At 37.4% G+C, this 12027-nt stretch overlaps 2 protein-coding genes across 3 annotated transcripts; one reads left to right on the plus strand and one right to left on the minus strand.

Annotated features, from left to right (window-relative positions):
• Positions 1-521: 521 nt before the first annotated feature.
• Positions 522-3678, plus strand: LOC110108015 (pentatricopeptide repeat-containing protein At4g14820). The gene is made up of 2 exons (XM_020838497.2): positions 522-1354; positions 1976-3678. The coding sequence occupies exons 1-2, from the start codon at positions 747-749 to the stop codon at positions 3567-3569; spliced, it is 2202 nt and encodes a 733-aa protein (XP_020694156.1). The 5' UTR covers positions 522-746; the 3' UTR covers positions 3570-3678.
• A 788-nt stretch (positions 3679-4466) lies between these two features.
• Positions 4467-6657, minus strand: LOC110108029. Of its 2 annotated transcripts, none has more exons than XM_020838531.2 (3): positions 5586-6657; positions 5210-5362; positions 4467-4945 (listed from the first exon to the last, which is right to left on the minus strand). In XM_020838531.2, the coding sequence occupies exons 1-3, from the start codon at positions 6258-6260 to the stop codon at positions 4649-4651; spliced, it is 1125 nt and encodes a 374-aa protein (XP_020694190.1). In that variant the 5' UTR covers positions 6261-6657; the 3' UTR covers positions 4467-4648. The 2 variants fall into 2 exon arrangements, with proteins under 2 accessions (XP_020694190.1, XP_020694189.1); XM_020838530.2 differs by having other exon boundaries at positions 5210-5365.
• Positions 6658-12027: the final 5370 nt, after the last annotated feature.

Below are 12027 nucleotides of genomic sequence, written 5' to 3' on the forward strand. Positions count from 1 at the left end.
TCCTCTAAGTTATTGTTGGATAATTTAATTAATATAATTTAAAATATTATAATTAATTAAAACTAATTAACTAATTTTAAATAATTAATTCCCAAAAAAATTTTAAATAATTAAAGAAATGATTAATAAAATTATTAGTTAAATACTTAATTATTTCAAAATAATTAATATAATTAAATATGAGTTTAAATGAAAATAATAATCTTAAATATTATAAATAATAATTAAATAATTAATTAGTATTAACAAAAATTTATTATATATATTTTTAAAATTTTTCATGTTGTACTTTAATTATCCTAGAGATAAATATCAAATCTTTTAATCACTTTAAATCTTAAATTGAAATGCTAAATAGTTACATAAGATTTTTTAGGATTTATATTAAATATTAACAAATAATTTTCAGGATTTAACATTCTTATGATTTTGTAAATCCAAATTTAAAGGATTTAATAAATCCTACTTAAATTAAATCATCGCTGCATCCAAACAGCCCCTAAATGTTCTAAATGCTCTATCTCAAGCTTAATGAATAATTTATGTAACTATATGCTCAGCATTAAACTTCAACTTCTGCTTTCCACTTTCTGCATCCGCAAATTCCCTCCAGCATGCGCAATCCCGTCCCCAAAGAATTCTTGAGAACCAGGGCGGAACCAGCTTTTTTTTAGTTTAGGCAAAATTTTAATTTGTTAGACATTTGAATAATTTATATCCACCGTCCTCCCTCCATCAAAAGGAAAATGCAGGCAGTAAACTCACCTCCCCTCCCCACCACTTCTCTTCCGCCGCCGGCGATAGCTGACCACCGTCACCATCTTCTGCTTCCCACTTCCGCTTCTCCCACTAACATTCATCAATTCAAGCAACTCCACGCCAACATCCTCCGCTCCGGCCATGAACACTCCTTATCTTTTCTCCTCTCAAAACTACTTTCTTTGCCCTTCCCTTCTCCTTCCTCACTCGACTACATTCTTTCCGTCTTCCTCCACTCCCCACATCTCGACCCCCGCATATGTCACCGCGCACTCCGGACCTTCTCTCGCGCTACCGATGGCACTCACCGGGCTCTCACTGCGTACGCCGGCATGCGACGTTTTGACGTTGAGGTCGACCGGTTCATGTTTCCGACGTTACTTCGAGCGGCTGCCAGAGTTTCGGGTGGGGATGGTGGACTTGTACGAAGGGAGGTTCATGGAATTGTTCTGAAGTTGGGATTTCTGTCGGATCCATTCATTCAAACAGCGCTTGCAGGGGCGTATGCGGCTGGAGGAATGATTGAAGATGCCCGGAAGGTGTTTGATCGAATGCTCCAAAAGGATATGATCGCTTGGAACGTAATGCTAGACGGGTAATAGTTGCGTTCTAATGTTCTATGAAAAGGCTTACCGTTTCATATACGAAGACTGCATTCGACATTTACTGTTACATTAGGGCTGCTTGATTCAATGATATGCATGGTGTTGCTATGTTTTTTATATAATTATGTTAAAAGAACAATATTTTTTATTAAATGCAATATGCGTAGGTTACTAATATCACAATATGTTATGGTTTATAGAAAAATCATTAATAATTATCATCTTTATTTTTATTGTTATTCCTTTAAGCCATCATACTATGTAACATCAAGATGCCGTTAGACTTAATTAGGGGTGTAAATCAGACGGGTTGAGTAGAGTAGTGGCATTATCGACTTCCTTTATAAAAATCAAGCTCGAGCTTGGCTCAATTACTTCAGCTTGTTTAAAAAATTCGAGCTCGGCTTGATTGAAAAGCTCAAACTCGACTTGCTTATGATGCTCAAATTTTATGATTATAAAAAAATTTAAGTAAATGATATATTAAATTTTTTTTAAAATATATTTTAAAATTAATTATCTAGACAAGTTAACGAGTCGAGTCGGATTGAGCTTGATAATATTAACCTTCTTATAGCTTGATAATATTCCCCCCTAACACCATCCAACAGTTATTACCAGGCTGGCCAGTACAATGACACCCTGAAGCTGTTTGAAGACATGAGAAACTCTGGTTTAATCCCCAACAACGCGGTTCTTTCCACCATCATCACAGCATGCGGGCGCACTGGAAATCTGGATTTTGGGAAGGAAGTTCATTCATACATTGTTGAATCTAAAATCTTGATTGATGAGCACATTCAAAGTGCACTTATCACAATGTACTGCAATTGCAACTCAATAAGGACTGCTCAAAACTTGTATGATCAAATGTCTCCTAAGAACCTAGTGGCTTCAACAGCCATGGTTTTTGGTTACTCCAAGATTGGAAAGATTGAAATTGCACGTTCCATTTTCAATCAAATGCGTGAGAAGGATCTTATCTGTTGGAGTGCCATGATTTCAGGGTATGCTGAGAGTGAGCGACCTGGTGAGGCACTTAGACTTTTTAATTCTATGTTGGCAAGTGGAATGAGTCCAGACAAGATCACAATGTTAAGTGTCATTGCAGCCTGTGCTCATCTTGGTGCTATCGATCTTGCGAAGTGGATTCACATCTATGCCGACAAGAATGGCTTTCGTGGTAGTTTACCGGTCGACAATGCTCTTATTGATATGTATTCCAAGAGTGGAAGCTTGACAATGGCTCGAACAATATTTGAAAAGCTGCCTGAAAGAAATGTTATTACATGGACAACCATGATCACTGGGCTTGCCATGCATGGGGATGGAAGGTCTGCACTAGAATTATTTCATGAGATGAAGGCCATGGGAGTTGAGCCCAATGGTGTGACTTTTGTGGGCTTGCTCTATGCTTGTAGTCATTCTGGTATGGTTGAAGAGGGACGACAAATGTTCAAGTCAATGATGTTTGAGCATAAGATCGAACCAAAGCACGAGCATTATGGTTGCATGGTAGACCTTCTTGGCCGAGCAAAGCTACTTCAAGAAGCACATGAACTCGTAGATTCCATGCCTTTTCCACCAAATGTAGTAGAGTGGGGGTCACTGTTGTGGGCATGCCAGAACCATGGAAATGTTGTGTTAGGTGAACTTGCAGCAAGGAAACTTTTGGAACTTGACCCAGGACACGACGGCGCTTATGTCCTTCTGTCGAACATTTATGCAAAAGCTAATAGATGGGAAAAAGTTGAAGAGGTGAGGAAGTTAATGAAAGGAAGGGCTGTTTCTAAGGAAAAAGGGTGCAGTTGGATTGAAGTGGATGGTGAAGTGCATGAGTTTCTAATGGGAGATGAATCCCATTCAAGGTCCAGTGAGATCTATAGGAAGTTAGATGAGATAGTCAAGGCATTGGAAGTTGCAGGCTATTCTCCTGATACTGGGAGTGTGCTTATCAATTTGGAGGAGGATGAGAAGAAGGCAACTGTTCTATTACACAGTGAAAAGTTGGCCCTGTCATTCGGGCTTATTGGTTTGACTCCAGGATCATGCATTCGAATAGCAAAGAATCTTAGGGTTTGCAGGGACTGCCACTCTTTTATTAAGTTAACATCAATGGTTTTTAAGAGGGAGATTATTTTGAGAGATAGAACTCGGTTTCATCGATTCATGGATGGCAATTGCTCATGTAAAGACTTCTGGTGAATGTTAATAATTATTTCTGATTTTTATCCTCCAAAGGCTCATTATTCACACTATACTGTTTTTTACTTGATAATTAGTTCAAGTTCAATTAATTTTTGTAGGTTACTTTATTTAGCAAGGCGATATTTACTTGATATTCGCTTGATTATATTTATGTATACATAAAAATACGCATTCATGCATGACAATATGTATTTTCTATAGTATTTTTCATCTTTATGAGTATCTTATGCTCAGCTTGATAAGTTAAAAAGCTCGAATGCATATAAAATTTGTTGCTCGTTTACTTAATGAGTTGAGTTGAATAACCCTTGAGCTCACCTAAGCTTGACTTACACCTTAGGAGAATCATCTCCTTATTTCTTGGCAAAACACTTGCTTGACGTTTTCCTAAAATAAAAGGCTTAATAGAAAAAATAAAAATAACGCTCAATCCTCTCTCAGATATGTAAACAAGAAGAGTACCTATTAGATGACAATCATACCCACCAAGGATTAAGAAGGTTGGTGGGCGAGTAAAGTTTGGAACCTTCCATCCCAGGTTCGAATCCTGTCTACTGCAATCTCTCATCTTCAGCGGGGCAAAGCAAGTGTGGGCTCAATGCCGGTGGATGACCTTGCTAGGTTCCGCCAAGGGATTTGTTACGCCGCCAATCACTCCCTTTGGAGTGGCAATGGGTAGATACCCCCTTTCCAAAAATAAAAAAGATTTGCAATCATCAAATTGCTGTTTGTGCCCCATAAAATCACTTCTAAGCCAGTTAAGCTTACGGTTTAGCATAATTCATTCTAACGCTGGCCATGAAGTTCTAGCAAATGATAGTATATATGAAGGCCCATAGTACACATTAGGTGATCTTGCTTAAACTGAATCACTAAACACTAGAAAACTACACTAAAACTGCACTAAGCCACTCCCAAAATCAAAGGAAAATATATCATTTACTGTCGTACAGAGCTTTATAATGTCTTGAAGAGCTGATCTGCTACAAACTCTGAAAAATCTAATACAAAAATTCTCATAAGAAATGAGATGTTCTCAGAAACAACCCAAGCAGCAATGACATATCTCTCCACGTCTATGTTGGATGCATTAAATTAACTTCCTCAGGTTGATAGAAAGCATAAGGAATAGAACCAATGGTTAGAAGTCTCCAAGTTTCCTGCTTTACCAGCTTAAACATCTTTATGGACCTCAACCTTAACACATCCAATGCAGCTGGAAGCAGTTTCGGATCCTCAAACATTGCCCTCCTCTTATACTCCACAACCCAAGTGTTATTTTCCAACTGCATAGCTACTGCATTCCATCTCTTCAAGCTCCATGAGGTTCCATTTCCAGTTCTGGAGACTGCGTCCAGCTTCCCATCTGACCACTGGCCAAGAAAAAGAAGAGGCAATGCTTGTTTAAACAATAAAAAGCTAAAAAAATGGATTACCTGTGAGAGGAAAAACAGCTTTCTTCTTTTTTATTCGTCAATAACGCTAATTATAAGAACAAAATAGTTATTGAAATGCTTTCCACTCCATTTTCAGTCAAATTATCTTACCTTTTAGCATTAACTATAACATGATTTTAAACAATATATTGACTGTGCACATATGAGAAACATTACTCAAGGAATTAAGAAAAAAGGCACCTCTGTGATCCTGCCTAAAAGTAGTGTGAGCGATCGAGAATCAAACCCGGTTGAGATCAGGCCAGAAGTTCGAAGAGGGCTACCCCAGACACTCACTTCCTCTGCCATGGATTCGTATATTACACATCTCCAGTGGAAGAACTGACGACCTACCTGCTATCAGATATTTTCAGAGAAAAAAATAATAAAAATGCATTCTTTGAGCTTTTGAGGATGGTTTTGAAGCATTAAATACTTCAATTTTAGCCAGATTTGTTGAACTAGAACCAACATTCAAGAACTGGCGTGTGGTCAATACAAGAGAAAAATGAAGAAATAAATATACATTTTGACAAATTGAGATACAAAAGAATGACATGAATAAGAAAGAAAGTACTTGTTTCATTTCCCAGGCAGCGTCCAAGGAGCTGCAATTTAAGACATCTCCGTGAACAACACCTCCTATCTTTAGCTCCAAAACCCTTAACCTCGTTCTCAGATCCACGGCTTCACATCCAGATTCCTCCACAAACTGCTCCAAAATCTCCTTCGTCAATCTTGGACCAAACCCCTCTACAACCCCTTTAAGAAAACCTAGTTCCACGGCGGTGAACAAGAAAATCCCAACAAAAACCATCAGTTTCCAGTGCCCTATAACCCAAGATCCGCCCTTATCACCCGGAATTTCTCTAATTTGTGGCCGCGATTTGGCCTTCGATTTGATGGGAGGAGTGAGGGAGAAGGATTGAGTGGAAATGAGGTGGCCAGAGGTCGCCGGAGGCGTTGCCGGCTCCATTACCGGCCTCGCCGGAGGTGTCGCCGCTCTTTTGGGTAAATAAGAGAGTTTTGTGATGGAGCTTCCGGTGGGGATGAGGTCTAGGGTTGCATTGATGCTCGCGAGGCACATTTTGCAGTTGCAGTTTGTGTCCTTCCGGCAACCAGGAAAGTAACAGCTGCTATCGCCTCGGCCCTCCGACCGGTCTCGTGCACCGCCGGCCGTGTATGAGGACCCTGCCGTCACAGTCGCCGGTGTTTTGGAGGAGGCGGCGGATGAAGTAATGGAGCTTTTCATCGCTACGAATTTCCGCTTTTCTTGGATTTTTTTTTTTTGGCTGCGCTGAAATCTGGTGGGGTTATATTGCGAGGGCAGACGTTTTTGAATTTCGAAATGTTTCAACGGTCGGAAATTGAAAGCCAGACTTTGGAAGGTTTTTTAAATTATTTTTTATTTTTTTACTTCCTTTTTTCAGTTCGACAGACTATATAAATTTAATGAGAAAATAAATTTTAAGATATTACTTATTAACTTTCAAGTTTCAAGGCTAGAAAATTTTTATGATAGTGTTTCACAAGTGAATCTGAGTTATATAGATTTTAACATTCTTAAATTTACTTTGAGATATTGTAAATCTAATTGAATTTATATTGACCGTGATTAGAAATTTCTTTAAGATTTTCCAAGCTAGCTTTTCTTTCTTTAAGAAATTTTCTTAATTAAGCTAATTAATACTCGGCGTGCTTGATCTTTCGAGTGAAAAGTGACTAAGAGTTAATTTGGTTTTATTCACTTTGAGATTTGTATGGTACATATTACTTAGGTTTCGTTTGGGAGGATTTTATTAATGCTTTTTAAAACATTTTTAATATAATTTTTAATTTTGATATTAAAAAATTATTTTAAAAAACAGTAATAAAATCGTTCCAAACAAAATCCTAGATTCACCAACTATCCTTTAAGGCATTACTTAGATTCTTTTGAGTTAAAAGCAAATCCAATGACCTACAATAGTCATTATTTGTCCTATCTTTGTTAGGATCAAATATTTCTTCAAGATAGGCATAAAGCTTTTGGATAGTCATTAAAATGTGGGATACATTATTAATTAATATTCTACAAATCTCCAAGTAGATCTAAAGGTTTTAGACTCACCTTGACAACTTTTTGGTTATAACATCAAGACACAATTTATTTTTTTTCTTTTTTTAATATTAATCTAAACGCATCATTCATTTTTTTTCACAATGTTTTCAAATTTTTATATAGTTGATCTATTTTTTTCTTCATAATTTTATGTTAATTTTCTCCATCCATTACATGAATAAATATGATATGGATTGAATTTGGCTCAAGTTCTTATGAAATCTTGAGATTTATCAAACATAACATTATTTTAACATTTACTTTATATGAAGTGATTATTTTATCCACTCCTTTTCGTTCTTATCATCAAGCCAACATTTTAATGAGAGGGAGAGGAAGTAAGCAGTCCTACAAAAATCATGCCTTATGTCAAATAGTATTTGTCATGTGTAAGATGTTAAATAGTGATGTCATAATATTATGTGATCATGTTATCTGTTATGGCATAAGTTACATTCAGCCTAAAGTATATCTATGGTAGGGGATAACTTAGTTAATCCAACTCGTGGGCTGACTTGAGCTCGACTCGACTCGACTAATGGCTTGTGTTTTGAGCTTGTAGGAGTCTGCAAGCTTGAGTCAACTATGACTCAACTCATTAATTTATAAGTCGGCTCAATAAAAAATAGTACTATAAAAATATAAAAAATATATTAGAATTCAAAATAGATAAAACTACATTTAGAATTACATCTCTTCCTTATGTCAAGTATTTTCTTATTACTTTTTTGTCTTTTTTTTTAATTTTTTTTCATCATTTTATTAAAGAACAACTTGAATGGAAGTATTTTCTCTTTTTCACAGTAAATGTGCTCTCTCTAACTTGTGCAATTAAGCTTGAGCTTGTTGTCACACTTTGTCATTTCAAGGGAGGTTAACCAAAAACAAGCGCAAGACCTTGGAAACTCCAGAACACTCTACCGGGACCTAGAATACTCTAGAATGGCCTGGAGTATTTATAGAAACCTTGTATTAACTTGTGTAATGACTAGAAAAAGTATAGATTAGTCTAGAAGTATGAATATTCTAATTGTCTTCTAGAATCTTCTCTAGGACCCATCAAAGATTTCCAAACTCTCTAATTTTATAAAGTTCCCTTTCTTAGTGAAGCATTTACTTTCCTTTCCACCTCCCTTCTCCAAGAGTCTCAAGTGTTCTTACCCCACATTGTGAAATTTAGGCTGACTTAGCATTAGGTTGAAGTGCTAATGTTACACAGGTGACTTAGGCAGGGTCTCTCAATGACAAGTAGTATTAAAGCTAGATTGAAGGCATGTCAAAGTTCAATAAGGAGCAAGCTGTTGGGTTTGAACTTTGAAGTCACAAATGTGGAGGCATCTCAACAAGGTCAAGATCATGAAGAGATTCATGATCCTTCTGCATCAAAGCCCCATGGGAAGTCCAAGGATTTAATCTCAAGTTTTGATTCACGCCTTGCTCGAGTGAAGGAGGTTATGAATGTCATGGAAATTCAGGTGGATGAACTAGGTGAAAGGGAGAATGACCTAGAAGAGGACATCATATATATATATACATATGCTAGTTAGAACATATATTAGCTAGGTTAATTTAAGCTCTGCATATAAGGATGAGCCAGAGCCAGCTCTCCTTTAAATTTTTTGGGGATCAAAATCATATATGATTAAGGCTTCATTTGGGACAGCTTTTGACCATTATTTTTTGCTGCTTTAAAAAAAATTGTACTAAAAACTGATTTAGAAAACGGTAAAAAAGCCGCCCCAAATTGAACCTAAATTCTCATTTGAAGGTATTAGGGTTAGTGTGTTTTAGATATTAGCCAACGAGCACGATGTGAGAACCTTGCTTGCATGAGTGGTGTAATTTAATTCATTTCTTACAAATCTTAGATATCATTCTTTAGCTTACTTTCTGCCATAACATTTGAAGCTACACTCGGTTATAAACCATGTTCTAGGCTTTAATGCATATGCATTGTTATAAATGTTAAGGGATGCATTCATATTCTATTATGCATATATGATTGTGATGCCAATATATAAGATTCATTGAATAATCATGTATGTTATTGATGTCGCTGCGCAATAACGTTAGATGTAAATTTCATGTAATTTATTGAGTTTTTTGCACACAATGTTGTATTTGCATATACTCATAATTCCAGGAAAGGATAATAAGCTTTTTGCTCATTGTGCAAATGATCATGCTATTGATTCATGAACATATGGTGAGATAAGAGAGTAAATGAGTCAAGTCAAATTTGAGATACTAAAGCTCGAATCTTTTTCTTAATGGCAAGCTCAATCTTGAGCTAAGTCAAAACCATACGATGAGCTCAAGCTTGGCACTAGAAGAATGGTGGGCTCGAGCTTGAGCCGTAGTTAGCAATGGGTATTCACTGGAGAAGGCACTGAAGCCATGAACTTGAGTATGTAAAAGTTGAGACTGATGGAGGGAGCTTAGGGCTAACTCAAACTTGACTCGTTTGCTTAATGGAGTTTTAGTCAAAACCATAAGACGAACTAAAGCTTAGCTTTGCTAGAAAAATGTTGAGCTTGAGCCAATGTTAGCAATGGGCGTTCACTAGAGAAGGCAGTGATATGAAGAGCTAGAGAATGTACAGTTGGAACCAGTTGAGGGAGCTCAGTAGAGAAGGCAATGAGGATCTCGCCAAATAGTGCAGAGATGGGAGCTCAATGATGAGAACTTGCTGTAGAGTGGAGTGATGTGACCTTGCTCGAGATAAGGGTGTAAATGAGTCATGTCGAGCTTGAGTCAGGGCTAACTCGAATTTGACCCGTCTGCTTAATGAAAGGTTCAAGTTCAAGCTCTAGTTAAAACCATATGACAAGCCTAAGCTTGGTTTGCTAGAAAAATGGCGGGCTCGAACTTGAGCCAAAGCAAGTGATGAGTGTTCAGTGGAGAAGGTAACGACGAGATGAGCTAGAGAATGGAAAGTCAGGACCAAGGGATGGAGCTCAGTAGCGATGAAATTAATAGGAGGTCATAAAAGACCTCAACAATGGTAGCTCGCTCAAGAGAACAACAATAAGAACTTGCTGTAGAACAGAGAAGATACCTCATTGACCAATGAAGCAATGGTAGCTAGGTAGAGAACACAACGATGAGACCTCATTGGAGAGTATAGTGATGAGACATTAATTAAGACTTACAATGTTGTAAGTTACATCCCAACACGCAATGACTCATAAATCTAATGGCTGGAATTAATGGAGCAGAATTAATTAGATCTTACCAAACTTATAACCTAATGGAAGCATCAGATAAAAGCATCAGATAATGAAGAAATCGATTCCACCAAGTTTTTATCATCTGTGACAACATCGACTGAATGATAAAAGAAAATGTCAACAACGTTGAATGTGGAAAGGGTAATCTAAGTGTTTTGGTAGGTCGACGATATAAGCATTATCCTTGATCATTTGAAGGGCGGGAATTGGTCTGATTTTGCGAGGACTGAGTTTGGAGTAAGTTCTCGGTAGAAATATTTCTCGCCGAAGACGGACCGAAACAAGCTCGTCGGGAAGGAACACCTTGTGGTGGTGATGTTTATCAGCTTGCGCTTTATAAATGCTCACCGGAGATTTGAAGTTTGTTGCGGACTTGAGAAAGCATCTCTGAAAACTAATTTGCGATAATACTTGCTAGTTTGCCGCGGCACTTGGGAAGGACAACAACATCCACAGTATGATTAGGCTCCTTTGTTTATACAATACTAAATGGGCTCCTTTCTGTAGACTGGTTAGGCATAGAGTTGTAGGCTAACTCGGCTTGGCTTAAGACCTCCAAATATTTCAGCTGGTCTTGGACTAAGCAACGGAACATATTGCCTAGCGTTCTGTTCACTATTTTGGTTTGGCCATCAGTTTGTGAGTGCTACGCCGAACTTATTTGTAAGGTGATATTCATCCTCTTCCATAACTCCGGCCAAAAATGACTTTAAGAAACTTGATGTCTCTGTCTGAAGTTAAACTCCTCGATATACCAAGAAGGCGAACAATCTCATCTCAAAAAAAAAAAGCAATGTGAAGGGCATAAAAGAACTTTTTGCAAGCAATGAAATGCGACATTTTTTAAAATCGGTCCACCACCATTATGGAATCAAACCCAGGTTTAGTCCGCAGTAGGCCAAGAACAAAATCAAGACCGAGAACTTCCCAAATTGTTTCATGAATGGGAAGAGGTGTGTACATGCCCACATTCTGGCCATAGCTTTGTAATACTGACAAACCGAACACCTCTCAGTAAAATGGGAAACATCTCTGTGTAAATGTGGCAAAAAAATGCAGTTGGAGTTGTTCTACTGTCTTACCTCTGCTCACGTGAGCAACAAGCCCATTACAGTTAACTTCTCGGATTAATTGGTGCCGCTAAGATGATATGGAAATGCAGAGTAAGTCATGTTTAAACAAATATCTGTGACGAATGGCAAAGTCTGATTGCGTGCCACTCTCTAGCTTTGCAAGCTTTCCAAATGTTATGAAACTCTTTGTCTGTAGCGTACAGGTCCTTTAAGAAATCCAATCCAGTAATTTTTGTTTGCTGTTGAGTTAGGAGGGTGGAGCACCTGCTGAGTGCATCGGGGACTCTATTATGCTATCCGAATTTGTGATGGAGCATGACATTAACTTCTGAAGGTATAGGATCCAATAGGCATGCATTATGCTAATGGTTTTATGAGAATTGATGTATTTGAGCGATTGGTGATCACTACAAAACACAAAATCTTAGGGGCTGTTTGGTTGCCTGCAAAGTAAATACAGTGTAAAATAAATGCAGTGTAAAGTAAATGTAGTGCATTCTAAATACTTTGAGGCTGTTTGCTTGTCTGCAAAGTAAACGCAAGAGAACTGTTTCCTTTGTTTGGTTAGATATATCCAAAGTAAAGTAAAAACAGTGTATTTGTAATATTTTTTTT

The sequence above is a fragment of the Dendrobium catenatum genome, unplaced genomic scaffold (assembly GCF_001605985.2).
Source record: "Dendrobium catenatum unplaced genomic scaffold, ASM160598v2 fragScaff_scaffold_1347, whole genome shotgun sequence".
In the NCBI taxonomy this organism is placed as follows: domain Eukaryota; kingdom Viridiplantae; phylum Streptophyta; class Magnoliopsida; order Asparagales; family Orchidaceae; genus Dendrobium; species Dendrobium catenatum.